The sequence below is a fragment of the Haliotis asinina genome, chromosome 1 (assembly GCF_037392515.1).
Source record: "Haliotis asinina isolate JCU_RB_2024 chromosome 1, JCU_Hal_asi_v2, whole genome shotgun sequence".
In the NCBI taxonomy this organism is placed as follows: Eukaryota; Metazoa; Mollusca; class Gastropoda; order Lepetellida; family Haliotidae; genus Haliotis; species Haliotis asinina.
In genome coordinates, this window is record NC_090280.1 from 91,804,778 (window position 1) to 91,827,104 (window position 22,327).

Sequence of the window (22,327 nt, forward strand, 5' to 3'; positions counted from 1 at the left end):
AAAAGTATATTTACTAGTAAATCCATGTGGTCAGACATATTTTTGAAACTGTAGTGAATATAAATGCAATGACAAATGGTTGATAGTTCACATATTTATAAAAATATTGCTCCATATTCATAACACGTTCTGGAAAGAGATATTGCTATTAAAGAGCACATATTTTAACTGTTTTGACACAAAGAAACAACTATTGAAGACATTATGAGCAAATCGGTTTGGTTTAACAATTCCATCAAACTGCGCACTGGCATAAAAATCATTTCTGAATGAACATAACAAAAAACACTTCTGAATGATTTCATTAATATGTGATATGTGTTTGATGAATTTGTTATTAAATATAGAATTCTGTAAATTCAACATCTCAAAAATACACAATAAATCTGGATGTAAGGGTCTTTACAAAAATGTTTATGAGCCTGAACACGAGCCAAACCTTAAGAACTACACAAAGTGGAAAAGTTACCTAGTGAAAACATATACTGAGTCAGAATGGATAAACTATAATTTGATGGTAAAACGATGCGCTCCAGATAGTGAATTAAGATGGTTTCAGTTGAAAGTTTTGCACATCCTGACTACAAATATGTATTTATTTAAGACTGGTTATGTACCTTCAGCAACTTGTACCTTATGGACCGCCCAAAAGAAATAGTTCCACATATCTTCGTAGGAACAAGCTATCAGAATGAATTGGAACGTATACAGAAGGCAGACTTACCTTCAATGAAGAACATGTTTTGTTTGGCTTAAAGGGTAAACATAATAATCCTTTGAATATTGTTATCATTCTACCCAAATCTCCCCTTTACAAATTTAATAGAGAAATGACTAAAGCAAGCCTTCTAATCTTGTAAAATGAAATTGTATTACGAAACCTCAAATTTTATTGCACATTCAAATTGTAAGTTTAATTTGCAAGCTTTCATTCCTTTCTGGTAATCTAATCTTTCCATTTACTGTTTAGAAATCTTCTACACTGAACCTGAAACGTTAATACAATATATATTTGTATATATACATAACTTACTAATTGGATATATTAACATAATATGGTCCAAACGGCGGGGTAGCCTAATGGTTAACGCATTCGCTCGTCATGCCGAAAACCTGGGTTCGATTCCCCACATGGGTAGAATGTGCATTGCCGATTTTTGGTGTTCCCCGCCATGATATTGCTGGAATGTGTAATAAATATGTAACTGGGGGTGTGTACTGCGTTTATTAATATTCAAGTTGTATTACCGTACAACATGTATGCCACTCACAGATAACTGAAGTGGGTCAACCAAGGGTATACAAACATGCATACATCGTGACTGGGTGCCTCCTACTCTCGCTGTATCCACAGCTGACTCCACGCCTGGAACCCATTCTATCTTTGTGTCTGGCTCCAAGTGTCACCTCACACGCATCACGTGGCATACTGCAGGACTGTTTGCAGTCGATTTGGACCATGTCTCAAGTAAGATTTCAATACTTTACTAGATGACTGTATAAATGAATCAGCACATCGCTCTGGGTGACCTGACGCACACAGATCATTGACAATCGATTGTATTCAGGTCCCCGTGGCACGGTGAAATATGGTGAAACTTGTAATTCGTAAACTTGAAGGTTTGGATTTACACCAAAAAAAACCCAAACAAATACTACAGATACAACTACCAAACCTAACAAACAACCTGATAGCTGAAAACAGTCATATGATTCCAATCATGACAACTGTGACCTCATTCACTGCAGGCCGCAGGTAGCTTTACGTATAGATGATGATTCGGCAAAAATGCTGCTGACTGTAACGGTCAACACGAAACCAAACCAACGGAATATATCACCAGCTTGGGCGTTCATATACTACATGTAACTGAGAAGATACACAAGTAACCTACTGAGGAGAAAGTAACCTATTTCTAATGCTGAGAACAGCGAAGTAATACTAGTTTCCAGTTTGTACCTTGAACGAAGTTATGCTATTTCTACATGATTTAGCTTTTGTATAGATACTATATAAAATGTTTTCACGAAAATAAAGTGATAGAAGTACGAAGGTAGTTAATGCTTGTAATCACCTTTTTGCGAACAGCTGGTACCATCAATATTTGATGCTGATTCATAAACACATGCTCTGTCATTGCATCATATGGGGACAATCACTCGATTGTTTGGTTCAGACACTTTCGTAGAGCTGCAATACCACTGAAACAAATATATACTCATAATATATTCAAAATCGGCTTCAAGCAGAGATTTCCTATGGATTTGGAAAGGTATTTTCGCTTCTATTTTCTTTACAATCAAGGCCATTAGTGCTTGCGAGGGTTTACTTTGTGTTCGAACGAAAAGGGGAAATACTGAGGTTGACGTATGGGGACATATTTGAAGTGACTGTGTCGTCATCTTCGTTCCTCTGCATCAAAGAGGACCTCGGTAGATTTATTTGGGATTTCCAGTGCTATGTTAATGCTTGCGATCATCAGAATTCTAGTTGTATGACGGCGACAGATACATAGCATCGTGGTCAACCAACAGTGCTATATCTTCATCAACTATCAGCGCTATATCGTGATCAACTATCAGTGCCATATCATGATCAGCAATAAGCGCAATATCGTGATCAACTATCAGCGTTATATCGTGATCAGCTATCAGGACTATATTGTGATCAACTATCAGCGCTATATTGTGATCAACTATCAGCGCTATGTCATGATCAGCTATCAGGACTGTATCATGATCAACTATCAGGACTATATCATGATCACTTATCAACGTTATATCGTGATCAGCTATCAGGATTATATTGTGATCAACTATCAGCGCTATGTCATGATCAGCTATCAGGACTATATCATGATCAACTATCAGGACTATATCATGATCACTTATCAACGTTATATCATGATCAGCTATCAGCTCTATATCGTGATCAACTCTATATCGTGATCAACTATCAGTGCTATATTGTGATCAACTATCAGCCCTATATCATGATCAGCTATCAGCGCTATATCATGATCAGCTATCAGCACTATATCGTGATCAGCTATCAGCACTATATCGTGATCAGCTATCAGCGCAATATCGTGATCAGCTATCAGCGCTATAATTCATCGTGATCAGCTATCAGCACTATAATTTTATCGTGATCAGCAGTCAGCGCTATATCCCTATCAACTGTCAGCGCAATATCATGATCAGCTATCAGCGCAATATCGTGATCAGCTATCAGCGCTATAATTTATCGTGATCAGCTGTCAGGACTATATCGTTATCAGCTATCAGCGCTATAATTTTATCATGATCAGCTATTAACGCTATATCGCTATCAACTGTCAGCACAATATCATGATCAGCTATCAGCGCAATATCGTTATCAGCTATCAGCGCTATAATTTATCGTGATCAGCTGTCAGGACTATATCGTTATCAGCTATCAGCGTTATAATTTATTGTTATCAGCTATCAGCACTATCAACTGTCAGCGCAATATCATGATCAGCTATCAGCGCAATATCGTTATCAGCAATCAGCACTATAATTTATCGTGATCAGCTATCAGGACTATATCGTTATCAGCTATCAGTGCTATAATTTATCGTTATCAGCTATCAGCGCTATAATTTATCGTTATCAGCTATCAGTGCTATATCGCTATCAACTGTCAGTGCAATATCATGATCAGCTATCAGCGCAATATCGTTATCAGCTATCAGCGCTATAATTTATCATGATCACCTATCAGGACTATATCGTTATCAGCTATCAGCTTCAGGACTATATCGTTATCAGCTATCAGCGCTATAATTTATCGTGATCAGCTTCAGGACTACATCGTTATCAGCTATCAGCGTTATAATTTATTGTCATCAGCTATCAGCGCTATCAACTGTCAGCGCAATATCATGATCAGCTATCAGCGCAATATCGTTATCAGCAATCAGCGCTATAATTTATCGTGATCAGCTATCACGACTATATCGTTATCAGCTATCAGTGCTATAATTTATCGTTATCAGCTATCAGCGCTATAATTTATCGTTATCAGCTATCAGTGCTATATCGCTATCAACTGTCAGTGCAATATCATGATCAGCTATCAGCGCAATATCGTTATCAGCTATCAGCGCTATAATTTATCATGATCACCTATCAGGACTATATCGTTATCAGCTATCAGCTTCAGGACTATATCGTTATCAGCTATCAGCGCTATAATTTATCGTGATCAGCTTCAGGACTACATCGTTATCAGCTATCAGCGCTATAATTTATCGTGATCAGCTGTCAGGATTATATCGTTATCAGCTATCAGCGCTATAATTTATCGTTATCAGCTATGAGTGCTATATCGCTATCACCTGTCAGTGCAATATCATGATCAGCTATCAGCGCAAAATCGTTATCAGCAATCAGCGCTATAATTTATCGTGATCAGCTATCAGGACTATATCGTGATCAGCTATCAGCACTATAATTTATCGTTATCAGCTATCAGCGCTATAATTTATCGTTATCAGCTATCAGCGCTATCATTTATCATGATCAGCTATCAGCACTGTAATTTATCGTTATCAGCTATCAGTGCTATAATTTATCGTTATCAGCTATCAGCGCTATAATTTATCGTTATCAGCTATCAGTGCTATATCGCTATCAACTGTCAGTGCAAAATCATGATCAGCTATCAGCGCAACATCATTATCAGCAATCAGCGCTATTATTTATCGTGATCAGCTATCAGGACTATATTGTGATCAGCTATCAGCACTATAATTTATCTTTATCAGCTATCAGCGCTATAATTTATCTTTATCAGCTATCAGTGCTATAATTTATCCTTATCAGCTATCAGCGCTATAATTTATCGTTATCAGCTATCAGCACTATAATATATCATGATCAGCTATTAGCACTATAATACATCGCGATCAGCTATTAGCGCTATAATATATCGTGATCAGCTATCAGTGCTATAATATATTGTGATCAGCTATGAGCGCTATAATTTATGATTATCAGCTATCAGCGCTATAATTTATCGTGATCAGCTTCAGGACTATATCGTTATCAGCTATCAGTGCTATAATTTATTGTTATCAGCTATCAGTGCTATATCACTATCAACTGTCAGTGCAATATCATGATCAGCTATCAGTGCAATATCGCTATCAGCAATCAGCGCTATAATTTATCGTGATCAGCTATCAGGACTATATCGGTATCAGCTATCTGCTCTATAATTTATCGTTATCAGCTATCAGGACTATATCGTGATCACCTATCAGCGCTATAATTTATCGTTATCAGCTATCAGTGCTATAATTTATCGTTATCAGCTATCAGTGCTATAATTTATCGTTATCAGCTATCAGCACTATAATTTATCTTTATCAGCTATCAGGGCTTTAATTTATCGTTATCAGCTATCAGCGCTATAATATATCGTGATCAGCTATTAGCACTATAATATATCGTTATCAGCTATTAGCGCTATAATATATTGTGATCAGCTATCAGCGCTATAATATATCGTGATCAGCTATCAGCGCTATAATTTATCATTATCAGCTATCAGCGCTATAATTTATCGTGATCAGCTTCAGGACTATATCGTTATCAGCTATCAGTGCTATAATTTATTGTTATCAGCTATCAGTGCTATATCGCTATCAACTGTCAGTGCAATATCGTCATCAGCAATCAGCGCTATAATTTATCGTGGTCAGCTATCAGGACTATATCGTGATCAGCTATCAGCGCTATAATTTATCGTTATCAGCTATCAGCACTATAATATATCGTGATCAGCTATTAGCACTATAATATATCGCGATCAGCTATTAGCGCTATAATACATCGTGATCAGCTATCAGCGCTATAATATATCGTGATCAGCTATCAGCGCTATAATTTATCATTATCAGCTATCAGCGCTATAATTTATCGTGATCAGCTTCAGGACTATATCGTTATCAGCTATCAGTGCTATAATTTATTGTTATCAGCTATCAGTGCTATATCGCTATCAACTGTCAGTGCAATATCATGATCAGCTATCAGCGCAATATCGTTATCAGCAATCAGCGCTATAATTTATCGTGATCAGCTATCAGGACTATATCGGTATCAGCTATCTGGGCTATAATTTATCGTTATCAGCTATCAGGACTATATCGTGATCACCTATCAGCGCTATAATTTATCGTTATCAGCTATCAGCGCTATAATTTATCGTTATCAGCTATCAGCGCTATAATTTATCTTTATCAGCTATCAGTGCTATAATTTATCGTTATCAGCTATCAGCGCTATAATTTATCGTTATCAGCTATCAGCGCTATAATTTATCGTTATCAGCTATCAGCGCTATAATTTATCATGATCAGCTATTAGCACTATAATATATCATGATCAGCTATCAGCGCTATAATATATCGTTATCAACTATCAGCGCTATAATTTATCGTTATCAGCTATCAGCGCTATATCGCCATCGACTATCGGTGCTATCGTAGGATGATGACAGACTCAAATCACAGACATTTTTGGAGAACAGATCCACAGCATTTTCGAAAATGGAAGGGACATTCAATACTTCAAATTCCAGGCAGTTCAATGCATCACAAGGATTAGGTTATATTTTTGCAATAATTGAGAGACAGACAGACAGACAAACCGACACACCACACATATCCCTGCGCACATTGCATGTTTACATACATGGCATAATAACTATTAGGAGAAATATAGAAATAAAGTTATGTTGACAGTCAGAATTGATGTATTTACCAATAAGTGAACTAGGGACAAAACCTATAAGCTTGAGATTAAGAGTAGATGATATTCATGTAATAAAATAATTTTATTTTTGATAAATATAGAAGTCTCTGAAATGAAATACATTTGACATTTGACAAGAACTAATAATTGAAAGGAACACTATGTTCTTGAGCTGAATACCTCACATATGACTTGGTTCTCTCTCACACCAGAAACGGTTAGTGGAAGTAGTGGACGACGGCGGTGACACTCTCACGTTCTTGAATGACAACGACTTCTTGATACCCAACTTCCCCGATGGAGTCGGCATCGACGGTGTACGTTCAGTGAGAATCCGTGACGATGATATCCTAATGTGTACATTTCCTAAATCAGGTAACACTTGACACCTATGAAACTCTTCACCAAATCTGGTAGGATACATCTGTTTACTAGTTTACTACGCATTTTTCAAATGTTTTATGCTATATAAAATGGTATGTCAACATTTGAACATCCTTATTCACATTTTAACTACATTTTCTTTATGTATGTAAATGTATACTTTCTCAACTGTCTCACCTGTATACCTCACCTAAACCCTCTTGAACGCCCATTCGATCACAGTATACTCAAATTATATTCAAGGTCATCCCGTCGAATCCATGAAAACAAGTCTGCTAGGATATACATCTATTCACTAAAAAGTAACTTTTGTTGGCATTGATCAAATCTTAAATGGAAAATACATCGGCATGTCAACATTTGGACATCTTACTTTACTTCATAACCGAAAACATCTTTGTGACTCCATAAAGCATTTTCAACACTAGACATGCACTTTCCTAACAGAAATGTCAGCTTTTTATTTGTGCAGAAATTCATGCCAAACTTTATCATTTCAAGGAGGTGTAGTTCAAAATTACACAGCTGTGTACTTCTCGTAAGTCCCCTCACTTAAAGGTCACATGCAACGTAAAATACAACTTTGCAGATTCTGGTACCTTTCGGTATGCACTTACCGAAACAAATCATAAAAAATGCCAATTCAACCTATAAAGTTGAAAAAAACGCGATGAAAAAAAGCCCGCGAAAACGGAGTTCAAACGTTTCACTAAATTCCCCCCAGCGCTGGGGGGAAAACTGGTTTCAACAGCTGTGCTGTGCTGCGTCCATAACGCATGCGCAGTGAATAGGTTCGCGGAGCTTGAAACAGTATGCATGCCCAGCATCTGAGGTCGTGAGCAGTAGTCTAATCCTGGTTGTGTACACAAACAAGTAAATAATCTACTCATTACGTTAAAAAAACTGTTGATTGTGGTAAGCAGTCTCTGTCACAGAGAAAGCTCAGTGTCTGGTTTATTCACACCTATATGTCTGTCTGCCTGTCTGCTAAAGACAACATGCAGTACACAGCTTCAATCATTGACCACGTGCAATTTGAACTTAACACCTATCAGACTATACGACATAAAGAAAATGAGTTGATTTATGACTCGTGCACCCGAGCCCCGTCTCTGCCACATTATGTAACTCTTGTCAGTTTCAAGTCCTGCTTTGCACGAATGACGAATGACAGATTCCAGCCACGCAGTAGTTTACCATCTTTACTGACATGATTTTTTATTGGATCGAGCGGAAATTCAGAGAACATGTATTTTCAAAATCCAGCATCTCTATGTACATTCTTCATGGATAACGACTTCTTTTAGTGTGTATGATTTTGTTTGACAACAGTATATGAATCCATACTGAAACGACGCATCAAGTACACAAAAAGAAGTTGTTATCCATAAAGAATCTTACTTTCATGTGACTGACCATACTTCTAAAATGCCCATCAAACAGATCACCTTTCTGTACACACAATGAACCCTCAGCATATCAGCAAATGAAACAGCCAATCAGAGGCCGTCGTTACACTTGAGTGCACATCCACAAGCTATGACTGGGTTCGGTCTCCCGAGGGCTTCGTTTCGGGGGAAGTAAGCCCAAGTACAAAATATTGCACTTTTGAATCGCGATTGTACGCTTATAATTTTGTTTATTTGTTTTTTAAAAGAAGCAATGTATATTATACGTCATGAATAAGTGATAAATGTGTTTTAATTATGTTTGATTTTTTGGTTGCATGTGACCTTTAAACGCCAATCTGATAACACTGTACTCCAAGCCTACTGAAGGTCACTGGATCACATGCACACAAATCCCTGCCAAGATCATTGCAGTCAACCCATAGCAATATAACTGAAGCCCATTCTATCACACCAACACAAATTCTAAGCACGGTCAGTCCATCACACCAACACCGATCGCTCTCAAGGTCATCAGATGACTTTCATACCAAACCCAAAACGTTTTGCTGACGTTTTGTTCAATTTGCTATATATATACGGAAACAAATAATGGAAAACAGTGGTGAAATTCTTGAAATGCATAAAGAAAAACATGTACTTTCATGTGTTCCCTTATTTGTTTCTATGAGTATATTTGTGTTTAGGCCGAATCACAATAAAGTGCACGCGAAAGCTAGCAATACAGCAGCTAGCAATGGTAAAGATTTGTATTTCACTGATAACTGATACAGAATCGTGGGTGATTAGTCGAGTTTGTCCTCTCTCCAGGAACTCACTGGGTGTTTGAAATGACAAGAGAGCTCCTCACAGGGGAGATAATCAACGATGACATCACCAAGGTCGACGCCTTCATGGAAAGGATATCAAAGGAAACGTATGGCAACCTCCCGTCTCCCAGGTTCCTCAACACCCATTTGCTGATGAAACACCTTCCAGAAGACGTCCGTAATAAGAAAATAAAAGTCATCACTGTTCTAAGAAATCCAAAAGATGTAGCTGTTTCCTTCTATAACTTCTTGAGAACTATTCCAGGTGTCAAGTACAAAGGGGAGTGGAAGAACTATGTGCGACCCTTCTTTCAGGGAACGTGTACGTAGCGTTGTGTCATAGAACAGTATAATACTTTATGGGCAACAACTTCTTATTCCTATGATGCGACGTTCCGGTATAGCTTCTTATACCGTTATCAAGCTATAGTGCCGTTCTGTCTGCGTTATTTATAAATAGTTATCTCTTTGTAACCCTTTTCCTGTAATTATTCCTCTGTGCTCATGTATATTATAATCCTTCATTATCACAAAAAGAGATAGGGATATGTTCTATTTTATACGTGCTGGCGGATGTTATATTTGTAGAATCAGGTCTCACTCCATTGATTATACAATCTTTCCGCTGGAGATAATTCTTCCTGTATTCCCGCGTTTAGTGAGTGACTGCAAGTATAGTTGGAATAGTGATGTTAAATATTCAATTCTTTTGACTATGAATGGTGATGTACTTGATTACCTCTATGGTAAACTTTACTTTTGTGTGGGGCTTAGCATATATTACATCGGTTGGAAGAGGGATGTGAACGCTACTTTGAACAATGTTGGAAACTTAACCCTGGATCGTCCTGCTAGAAATACACTGCTGGAAGATGATTCTTTCCTTACGGTTTCCATTTGTTACAGTTGTGTATGGATCTTGGATAGACTATGTACTCGATTGGGAGCAGGTGAAACAAGACAATCCTGATCTGCCTGTGTTGACACTCTTCTACGAAGACATTAAGGAGGTCAGAGAAACATGTTCTCGCATTACGCAGTCAAATCAGAGCAGCATTTAGACACACGAAACAGATACAGCTGGGTAAAACGTTGGTATATTAAGGAATTACATGGGGAAACCAGTGTGAGTGTGGAGGGGGAGGGGAGGGGACATATCAAGTAAAATTATATTGGGGCAACTCATGGCCACATTAAGCAGTTATTTGGTAATTTAAGCAAGATGAAATGACGCTTTCTTGGGTTGTAATGGGAAGAAGTTTGAATTGTTATTATCCAACTTGATGTACGTTCAGGATCAGATGCGGGAGATGAGGCGCATATGTGAGTTCTTGGGTGTAGAAAGAACGGATGACTTCATGTCCAAAGTCTGCGACAACACGACAATCGCAGCCATGAGGACTCTGAAGGAGAAGGACGATAGTAGAGCCAAAGTTTTTAGAAAAGGTATGGCTGAGTTCTTAGGTCATGTCATGTGTACCAACACAGTACTGGTTACTGATACGGGAGACATTCCGTAAAGAGCCACGTCTATGAAGACATGTCTAAGACTGATAAAACAAATCCTCTCAACGTCTCCTGTTCTGCCTGACACTCTCGAGATCGACCAGGGATAGTTCGCTTCGGTAAAAGTGCAGTACTATTACTTATAGTTTGAAGGTCTGTATTTAAGTCCACAGCTATACATAAGAGCCTGATATAGATCAGTGCTTTCAAATTTACCTACCCGTGAGGATCTGGATTTGAACTGATCTTCAATAACCCATGCTTGTCTGCGTAGAGGTGTGCGGTCCTGAGCGTGGAGATGAATGTTAAGCAACGTTAGGCACAGATAGTCTTTGGATGGGTGACCGTGTTTGGCAGCTTGACTCCTGCGAAATCCACGACTCAGTCCTGCTCCACACGGAAGCACATGTCAAACATGTAGTCGCACCATAGGCAAGTGAGTTTGTTCAACCTCGCTGCTGTTCCCCCGGCAGAAATTGGGTATCCTCCAGGATAGGACTATTAACCTTCTAGCCCTTCAAAGGCAGCTTGGTTAACCGAGTTAATAGTTATCAGACTGTTCACTTTGGGCAGGATAAGTAGTCCAGGGCTTTACGTAGACGCCTCATGTCGGTGGCTGCAAATCTCTATGTAGGTCCATGACTTAAAAGTTTTAGGGTAGGTCCATGGTTTACACGGGGCCATGGGAGACCATGGTATCATGTAAATGTCTGCATATAAGAAGTAAAACGTTCCTTTGTGTCTTTCCAGGTGGAGTAGGTGACTGGAAGAACTGGTTCACTGTCGCTCAGAACGAGTGGTTTGATCAGCTCTACCAGGAAAAGATGGCCGACTGCCCCCTTCGGTTTAAATACACACTGTGATTTGCTGACACTGTACTTTAGCCTAACCTTTAGCCTTTAGGGACACCTTCGGGACTGTGCACCTTAAACGGCCGTGTCATCAGTGATGGAGGAGGAAATCATTAGTCTGACATGAAGTGTTATCATTGTATTGACTCAGCAATAAAACCAATACTATCAGGCGGGGCATGCCCTCCTAAGAGCTGTTTCCCTCATCTTTGAAGCACTAGTGTAAATGAGTACGCTTGGTTATAAGTCACTTGAGCAGTATATCGGTTTTGTCGCATCAGACACATGCTGGACATCACTACTTTATTATTTCATTGTATTTTTATGTTTGCACTCTGAGTGAATAGTCCTTAAACAACACATGCAGCATCCTCGTGAACCTCATGGAAAATACTTTTGACAAATCTCACGTCTGAAGTGGGAATGGAAGTAGATTGAGTGCATCAACGCAATTTTGATTGCAGGAATGTTATTTTTGGATTGCAGGAATGCTTTTTTGCTTGCAGGAATGCTTTTATGGTTCTTCATTCCAGGTATATATAGCGTGAATGTGTAAGGGAGAATCACTGCAGCTATAAGTAATATTTCAGATATGTCCTCGTAGAAATATCCTTGATATCACCACTTACTGCTTCGGCTTATCGGTACCCATTATCCATCACAGAGATGATCTGAACGGATGGAATGATTCGGGGAGAGAATGGGAATTTGTGAGACGAATCAGTTGAATCAACGCTTTTAGTGTCCTGTTATACCATCACGTATCAGCTTATTGTAAAAAAGGCAGAAATCTTAGAGCTGTGACGATATATCGCAGTATCGATAATCGTGATACTTTATCGGACAATGAATATATCGATACTTACTCATATCGTGATACGTATCGTTGACCTTAAAATTGTTGATTTTCATTAGAAATTGACAGTTATGTCAAACCTTCCGTTACATGATATCAAAGTATATGTTTTAAAGAAAATAGCTAAAGATAGCATATCGTGATGTGAAGCGAATCGTATCGTTCCAAGATATCGATATACGTATCGTATCGTGAATTTTCTGTATCGTCACACCTCTAGAAGTGATGGAGGTCTTAATACATTAGATTACACGAACATGCTGTTTTTACCAATTTTTCAAAGAACGTCATACCGCACTTGTTTGATGAAGGTTTCAAAACTAAAAGCCCCAGTCAAAAGTTACAAAATGTTCAGTGGTACACATATTGGTTGCATCAGTGATACAACTGATGTCCGATGCAATTTTTGACACATACCATTTACGTTCCCGAATTATTTCAGAATTGAGAAGACGTTGCATATGTTAATCGCCGGTAGGACAGTGTGTGAGTTGAGTTTTACGCTGCACTCAGCATTACTCCAGATAAATGGCTGTGGTCTGTAAATGAGCCCGGACCAGATGATCCAGTGATCAACAACATGAGCATCGGTCTGTGCAAATGGGAACCGATGGCATGTGTCCACCAAGTCAGCGAGCCCAACCACCCGATACCGTTAGTCGCCTCTTAGGACAAGCGTAGTCGCCTTTTATTGCAAGCATGGGTTAATGAAGGCTTATTCTACCCCGGGATCTTCACGGGTCACCGGTGGGGCAGGATAAGATCACCTTTCGCGAACACCATGGCCCCTAGTATGGTGATCTACCTTCAGCTGTTGGCAATCTGTAGCCTGGTTTTATGTTGTATTGTCCGAATAGTGATATTCGTTTTAACTTTCCACGCTTGTTTTAATCCCATTTGCTATATTCTAGTTGTTTTATTGTCCCTCGTTGACAGGTTCTTATAGTATCCATATATTTCACTTCAGTATTGAATGACCTCGTCACGATATGGCTGAGATATTGAACATATGACGTTAAATATTAACTCACTCACTCACTTTCGCGAACACATGGTATCATTACTATCACATAGTGATTAATGAATACATGCTCTGTCATTGTATTACATGGACTCATAATATGTCTAAAAACCTCTCCTAAAACCAGGGAATATGTATAATTCCTGAAAAGTTCAGGTATTATGTATATTTCCTGAGTGAATCAGACTTTATATATTTTACGTATGTATCTTATGTTCTCGTGTAATTGTTTGTAACGGCTTCTATTGACGAGAGCCTGCAAATGATGATGCCAAACATTGCAGCGTGAGCAATTATCAATGCTATTGCAGCACACAAGATCAGCCATTTCTGTCAAACTATAGCTGTTCTTGATATTTATCGAAAGGGGATTTGGCATATATAATACACTGGAAGACTGAGTTGTTAGTTTGTCTGGTGTTGGTGTTCATTGTTTGTTTAGGCCTCTCATACCATTACTCCGGCGGTTTGTGAATAGTCATTTTTGTGGACCAGATCGTTCTGTATGTGACATCAGAGCACTTATAGAAAAAAATGGGTATAATGACAACCATCAACCAACATCAGCAATTCTGAGTATTCGATCACATCTTGCAGGGGTGTCTGATGAGCGAATGTAACGATTTCTTGGGAACTCTTGACAAACATGTTCTTTTGTGATGTATTAGAAATACATCCAAACGAGATAACGTCATGAGACATTTAAGGAAATATCATATACAAGAAACAATACCTATGTTTTCTAGCTGTATACCTCTCTCACACTTCAGGAACAATTTGTGGTTCATTTATGCGTCATGAGGCATTTAAGGAAATATCATATACAAGAAACAATACCTACGTTTTCCAGCTGTATACCTCTCTCCCACTTCATGGACACTTTGTAGATGCTCGTCAATAAGTAACAACTGGTACAATTGTACCCAACAGCATCGACATTGTACATTCTGAACATACGAGACGAGTGACATCAAATTTGTAAGCGCCGAAAAGCTCCATACCAAACATATCTTGAAGAATACCGTCTCTTAAAGTTTACTACCTAATGAGTAACGTTTGTAGGCATATTTCATATCTTAAATTTCAGGTTACTTCTTGTCAAAATATTTGCTCGTCCGACTTTTATCGGTACATCTACCACAATGAAATTCGAAACTTGACATCTGTACCATGGGTAAGTATTCTGATGTGGGTACATTGTTGTATTTTCTTGCCGTGTTATACACACTGTACAGACAAATGGGCTTTTTAACTATTATCTTGAGTGAAACACATTATGAAGTGTAGCGAGTCATGTAACTACTCGGGGCGGTGGGGTAGTCTAGTGGTCAAAGTCAGGTCGAAGACCCGAGTTCGATTCCCCACATGGGTACAATGTGTGAAGCTCTTCGTGTGGGTTCCTTCTGCACGTTTCTATCACCAAAGTGCAGCGGTGTAGCCTAGTTGTTAATGCGTTCTTTCGTCACGCCGATACCACGGGTTCAATTCCCCGCAAGGATACAACTTGTTAAGCACCTTTCTGGTTTTATCTTCTGTGATGGAAGGTACAGAGTCGTGCAAAAAGTAAACCGATACTTGACGTAATTTCCATAGACTTACATACTTATTTAGTATAGCATCAATATTTAAAAAAAATAAGTTCCAGTCAAATTTTGCACATCCGTGAGGAATCATCTTATGTACAATAACATAATATCTGTTATCTATCGAACGGCAACAATGTAATCAACATATGTTCATGTACAGTGCTGTGAACTCCATGGCGGCCTTTGGGATTGTGCATTGTGGAACCCGACGTAGGTTGATAATGTCATGACTAGTTAAATAGTGATCGGAGAATTGAAAATTGTTATGCCCAGACCAGAGTAGAGCAGAGCACAGATGATATTCAATTTGGATGTCATATTTCACAGAAATCCAGTTCATTCCAAAAACTCAATTATGTCACACTGAAATCGCGTATATGTCTTTGGAAAAGACGTCATATATCCACACGCCCTCTGCGACGTTTAGTGTGAATGATATTATATAACATAGCCGATAATTACAACCCCCAAGTATTTTGTTTTCAACAGTTTTTAAAAAATGTAATTTGTTTTGCTTCAACATTGAGCCGTCTCCAGGACACCAAATGATACTAATACAACCATAAAAATACTCAAACTGAGTCACGAACACGTAAATACGGATAATTGTCTTCAGTGACACAGTTAATTACAACTAGAATCAGAATTATTTATAAAACATGAATTATATTTTGAACATTTTCATTAAATGCGGGCACTTATATTTATTACGTGATGTAGATTACGTTATGTATGCATATTAAAACAACACAGTTAATATAAATGAAACATCATAAACCATGAGCGTCGTTGCCTGAGTGAAAATTGCCCCAAGATGATATAAACGAGGGAATAACTGACGAATACAAAATGAATTAGAAACTGTTAAGGTGCTTCCAGATAAGAGTGAGAAAAAAAGAACAAAAAATAAACAATGAAAATGAAAAAAAGAAACTTGAACTAAATCATTTTCCGCATTTTTTAGCGTTAACCGGGTGCAGTGCCCAAATAAATAGGGTTTTACGAAAGTGCGGATTTTTTTTATCCCCGCCCAGGTCGCTTCATTCACGTGTGACGGATACCGGGCGACGTACCACTCTCACTGGACTGCTGGCATCTGGTCTTATGACACTTTGAATCATGTCTCAAGTAAGTTGTGCAGCATTGCCGTACGGCTATAGGAATGAGTCAGCATACTGGTCAGAGCTTTCACGTTACAGTGGGACTCGAAAAAAAACCCCAGCTCCCCGTGAATGAAGGGTTATTAATTTGACCTAAATGGAAATTCCTGTAAACAGAACTACCAGGCAAGCTGCCTTGTATTGAACAAGGCCATGTGTTGTTAGTTATTTGTCGCTAAAACTTAGTCTTTTATGTGTTTTGTGATTCAGAACTTTTTTCCCATCTTATGGCTTGGCCTCTGAACTTTAATCGTGAACATTTGGGAGTGGCAACAGCTATTAAGTAGGTCGTGATATAAATATGCTACATCTTGGCGGAACCATTAATTCAAATCGAGTTCAAATAGTGTTGTAGTAGATGTAGTGGGCATAAGTGTTTTGAATCATATGATCACAAGAAACAAAAACCGTAGGGTAACAGTCGAGTCCCGCTGTGCTGCTGAGGGGCTGACTCACTTAGTAATTAGAACGGAACGTCTGGGTTGTTTGCAGTGATTGTATCGTCAGTTTCAATTTCGTTCCCTTTTAATCGGGAGCTTGTTCATGATTCTTGTTTGACGTAAATAGCAATAGTACACACACACACACACACACACACACACACACACACACACACACACACACACACACACAAACCTACATTATTTTGTTCTCAACACCTTTATGTACTTTTCTATGTAATTAATTGTGGTTTTGTAAAGTGAAAAACGAATTGCTTGCTTTTGTATTTTGATGCTATGACATTCCCTGTTATACTGGAAGTGAAATGAAAATATATGTATTTTGAAAGAAAGCGTTTTTGGTCCATGGACTTAAAACGGTAATAAATGCAAACATGATCTCGTCACTATATGGCTGGAATAACGCCGATGTGACGTAAAACCCAACTCAACTCAACTCAACTTTATGTAATTTGTTTGGCTTCAGTTTTGATCCCTACCCAAACACCTGAACTATGCAACTAAATTAAACTGAAAAGACGTATATAAATGCTCAAACTGAGTAAAAAATATCTAAACACCTAAAACTGTACTTAGTTTCTAAGCTAATTGCAACAGCATTGAAAATTATTTCAAAAATATAAATTACTGACACGACCTCCTACTAGGGTTTGTTAGACTCAGTAGAGGAGTGTAACGAATAACACTTAGACTAAGTAACTTATAGTGGTATTCATGAAGTATGAAAATGATGGAATTCAACCTACATTTTCCAGATGAACATCTCACACATGACCAGCTTCTTTCTCAATTCAGAAACAATTAGTTGATGCACCAGATGACGGCGGTGACACCATCACGTCGCTAAACGACAACGGCTTCCTCATCCCCAACTTCCCCGACGGACCAGGTATCGAGGGTGTACGTTCTGTGAGAATACGTGACGATGATGTCATAATTTGCGCCTTTCCTAAATCAGGTAACATAAAATATTTCACATTAGTAAGTGGTATAGTACGCAAGTACATGTTTTCACATCTAAATAACGTTTTCTGGTCATTTGTCAAATCTGAAAAAATGTTGTGTTCATGCTTCATCATCCTTTTTATCGTAACTGAAAACATACATGACAATGATTTTCGAAATGATACATTTGCATTTTCTTAGTGCACTGTCTTTATTACATCAGAATATATAGTACTCTACTGGAAATAAACAATTGCGAATCTCACTTGATCGTCCTATACTTTTCGTAAGACACGACTGAGTTCGCTGACTTAGTTGACACATGTCACCGGTTCCCAATTGCGCAGACCGATGCTCATGCTGTTGATCGCTGGATTGTCTGGTCCAGTCTCGATTATTTAGATCCCGCCGCCATATAGCTGGAGAAGTGCTGAGTGCGGTTTAAACCTAAACTCACTGACTCACATCAATCTTACTCAAAATCATCTAATTACACCCCACACCATCCATGGGTTAAAAAATTGCATTTATCATGCATCTCCCATACGATCCAGCTGAAGCTGGTTTGTCACGTGACGTACTTCTTTCCAGGAACCCACTGGGTCTGGGAAATTACTAGAGAGCTCCTCACAGGGGAGATAACGCACGATGACGTCACGATGAGCCAGACTTTCATGGAAATGGTACCAGAAGAGACGTATGCCGACCTCTCGTGTCCCAGGATCCTGAACTCCCATCTCCTGATGAAACATCTGCCTGACGACGTTCTCAATAAGAAAATAAAAGTCATCACTGTTCTAAGAAACCCAAAGGACGTAGCGGTATCCTATTATAACTTCTTAAAGATGATTCCAGTGGCTAAATACAAGGGGGAGTTTAAGAACTTTTTACGACCCCTATTTCAAGGAAAGTGTGAGTAGTAACTGTGATTATCTACCATAGGCATCTTTCTTCATCTATCTGTATCATATTTCTTACATCCTTCCTTTCTATCAAAACACATTCTTGTAATTCATCGGTTGTTAAGTAGTCGGTGCTGACATCAGTCGAGATATGATTCAATTCAGTTCAAGGCAAGTTTGAATACTGTTTCATGCATACAAACCCGTGAAGTTCCTGGGGTAGAATAGGCCTTCAGCGACCTATGCTTGCCATAAAAGGCGACTAAGCTTGTCGTAAGAGGCGACTAACGGGATCGGGTGGTCAGGCTCGCTGACTTGGTTGACGCATGTCATCGGTTCCCAATGCGCAGATCGATGCTCATGTTGTTGATCACTGGATTGTCTGGTCCAGACTCAATTATTTACAGCTGGGTGTGTTGCTGAGTATGGCGTAAAACTAAACTCACACTCACTCACTCACTCACTCACTCACTCACCCATACACGTTTGTCCTGTGCCAAGACCTTTGAGGCAGTGGTGTAACCTAGTGGTTAAAGTGTTCGCTCGTCATGCCTAAGGTTCGATTCACCACATGGGTAAATGTGTGAAACCCATTCCGTGATGTTGCTTGCTTTAACAATGCTGAAAGCGGCATAAAACTAAACTTTCTCGATCACTGACGCAAGTGCTTTCACTTATAATTTTTATTCCTATGATCGTCGTTATCCGTCCGATTGGGTAGTGACTTTGGTCCTATTAACGAGTATTCTATCTGTATTCTTTCCACTAATACTTCCTTTCATCGATAAATATTCTTCCCTCTCTTCTTTTGTTACAGTTATGTATGAATCATGGATGGACTATGTTCTTGACTGGGAGCTGGTGAAGAGGACTAATCCTGATCAGCCAGTGTTGACACTCTTCTACGAAGACATTAAGCAGGTGCGATGGACGACAATTGTTGTTTGATACTGCAGCCTGGGGCATCACGCATAGCTGTTAGGCATGTATGTTCGGGTAGCACGTACATACATCAGGCAACATGTAGAGAAGTTAGGAACGTGTCTTTGGGCAACAAGTAGAGAAGTTAAGTACGTACCTTAGGATATTATGTATAGACGTTTACTCAGGTATGTCGAGGCAACGTTTGGAAACATGGAGCAGTTATTTTGAGACATCTAAAGAGTAAGTCAAGATATGGTTGAGGCAAGTTTCTCTCATAATGCCCTGTGCAGGTTTGGTGAGGCAACGTTAACCTGTGTCCATGTGACACTCAGATGCGGTTTACGTGTAGATATACGCACACTGTATAGCCACCTGTGGAAAAAAACAAAGATGGAAATAAGTTTACTGCACTTCAGGATCAGATGCGAGAGATGAGGAAGATATGCACGTTCCTGGGTGTTGAGAGATCGGATGACTTCCTGTCAAAAGTCCTCGACAATACAAGTCTTGCATCCATGAGGACGCTTAAGAAGAGGGCCGAGAGTGAACTCGTTTTAGAAAAGGTAGGTGTGAATGGTGACCCCCCATTTAGGTCATGTATTTCCTAGCCAACACCCTGGACAACACAACTAAGGCAGCTATGAAGACTCACAAGAACAAAGGAAATATTGCATCAATCGTTTTTAGAGAATCCATTGATGACATGAACCCATTCACTGTTTTTTTTAATGTCATGCCTTGCATTTCTTAGGCATTCCCAACACCCTGCACAGTTAGGTTTAGATCTATGTCTCCACGGAAACCTGTTTCCAAGTCTGATACAGTTCGTATTGTCTCGTAAAGGATTTTGGTTTATTATATACGCTGATGCAGGCGAATGGCATAAAAGTCACAAGAAGAACTTTATTTTTATGGAAATGTTTTATGGCAAAGTAATAGTCCAACGTTCCTTTCCAGGTGGAGTTGGTGACTGGAAGAACTGGTTCACTGTCGCCCAGAACGAGTGGTTTGATCAGCTCTACCAGGAGAAGATGGCCGACTGCCCCCTCCGGTTCCAGTACTCACTGTGATTTACTGACTTTGTACATTAGACTAACATACGATCATATATTTCAAGAATGTCTTTAAAAACAATTCTACACAGCGGATCGCGCACCTCACACGACTGAGAGCTTGAGGTGGAAATTATTAATTTCTCGCGATGAATTGCAAATCCACTGCCACTCTGAGTAGGCCTAATATATAAGACGCACCTTGATTTTTGTTTTTTATCGTGACACAAAGGCATAGCCGTTACAGTGGTTGGTGTGATCTGCACCAGAAAGCTCACAATTACTCATCGTCTTTTCAACTGGAGATAAAGGAGAAAGGGACGCAGTGAATGAGTTCAAACGCTTTTAACATTATTCCCTTTGCATCTTGACGTTAGAGATTAATGAGGGAGAAAATCCCAAATTGATAGATATTCTGCTTTTTGCACCACTAAACATATATACATTCAATGAAAAATTATGGAAACTATTTACCTATTCAAACTTGCTTCAAGAACACTTCTTGTATATGTAAAACAGGTTGTAATTGATGGGGTGAAAATGGTTACATTTTCCCAGAAAATACTTCTTGTTCCGTTAATTCTCATGTGTTTCCTGCTGCTTGCTTCTGTCACCAAAGGGCGGTCGGATGGCCCTGTGGTTAAAGCGTTTGCTTGTCACGCAGATGCCACGGGTTCGATTCCGCACAAGGATACAATGTGTGAAACACCTACCTGGTGTCTTCCTTCGTCATATTGCTAGAATATTGCTCAAAGTGGCCTAATAATAAACACTCACGCTCTTGTTGTCGCGAAAAGGTTGTATAATCCGACGAAAGGAGGAACAGGGTCTGAGAGTGCAAAAATAAGACCGTATGTCACTACTATACACCTACTGCAAGTCTCTGTGTGTCTGACCAAACACACATACACACGTACACGTACACACACACACGTGTACACACACACACACACACACACACACACACACACACACACACACACACACACACACACACACACACACATACACACACACGTACATGCATACATACATATTTTCAACGTTCGTCCTTGGAACATTCTATCCCCATTATATCAGCTGAGGTAGTTATGCAAGAAATCTTAGGTGGATTGTTCTTGAATAGGAGCTGGTTAAGAAGATCGATCCTGGTCATGCAGTGTTACTCTGTTCTACGGGGACATAAAGTATGTGCGAGGGACGACAACTTTTGTTTGATGCCGCTGTGTGTAACATTACACCTACAAACGGGGGCATATAAGTAATCACGTTTTGGAACAAAAACATTATAATGAAAACAATTTGAGTGGATGAGACTCTGGTCACTAATTGTGGCTTTAAGTCACTACTGGTGATAATAAGGGTGTGTTCTTGCCGTAGTTAGCAATATTCCACCTTATAAATGACGGCATGTAAACTGTAGTTTTAAGAAAAGGAGTTATGAGGAACGTGATCTGAGAGGATAACACATGAATCGCCCAGGATGGATGTAAGACGTCATTAATGACAATTGTGTTTCTGTGGTATATGCATATGTCGGGCGTGAATTCTAGTCCTGGCCTAAGTAAAATGTGCGCTTGGGCGTAACGTTAAACAGGTAGGCATATCTTAGAGGGAGCTAAAGTTACGCCAAGCGTAGCGCTCTATATTTACACAACCTACCCAGCAGGCGTAA

At 39.1% G+C, this 22,327-nt stretch overlaps 2 protein-coding genes across 2 annotated transcripts; both read left to right on the forward strand.

Annotated features, from left to right (window-relative positions):
* Positions 1–1,290: 1,290 nt before the first annotated feature.
* LOC137255323 (sulfotransferase 1A2-like) lies at positions 1,291–11,936 on the forward strand. The gene is made up of 6 exons (XM_067792776.1): positions 1,291–1,468; positions 6,999–7,161; positions 9,390–9,710; positions 10,295–10,398; positions 10,684–10,834; positions 11,645–11,936. Exons 1-6 carry the CDS (start codon positions 1,460–1,462, stop codon positions 11,755–11,757), a joined length of 861 nt encoding a protein of 286 aa, XP_067648877.1. The 5' UTR covers positions 1,291–1,459; the 3' UTR covers positions 11,758–11,936.
* Positions 11,937–16,327: 4,391 nt separating this feature from the next.
* LOC137277107 (sulfotransferase 1A2-like) lies at positions 16,328–20,670 on the forward strand. The gene is made up of 6 exons (XM_067808774.1): positions 16,328–16,336; positions 17,625–17,787; positions 18,366–18,686; positions 19,494–19,597; positions 20,017–20,167; positions 20,558–20,670. Exons 1-6 carry the CDS (start codon positions 16,328–16,330, stop codon positions 20,668–20,670), a joined length of 861 nt encoding a protein of 286 aa, XP_067664875.1.
* Positions 20,671–22,327: the final 1,657 nt, after the last annotated feature.

Excerpts from the sequence above, each read along its gene's own strand:
- LOC137255323 (XM_067792776.1), top strand. Across the intron at positions 7,162-9,389 it reads GTGTACATTTCCTAAATCAG|GAACTCACTGGGTGTTTGAA; the intron begins GTAACACTTGAC and ends TCCTCTCTCCAG. Across the intron at positions 10,399-10,683 it reads TCTACGAAGACATTAAGGAG|GATCAGATGCGGGAGATGAG; the intron begins GTCAGAGAAACA and ends ATGTACGTTCAG.
- LOC137277107 (XM_067808774.1), top strand. Across the intron at positions 17,788-18,365 it reads TTGCGCCTTTCCTAAATCAG|GAACCCACTGGGTCTGGGAA; the intron begins GTAACATAAAAT and ends ACTTCTTTCCAG. Across the intron at positions 20,168-20,557 it reads ACTCGTTTTAGAAAAGGTAG|GTGGAGTTGGTGACTGGAAG; the intron begins GTGTGAATGGTG and ends GTTCCTTTCCAG.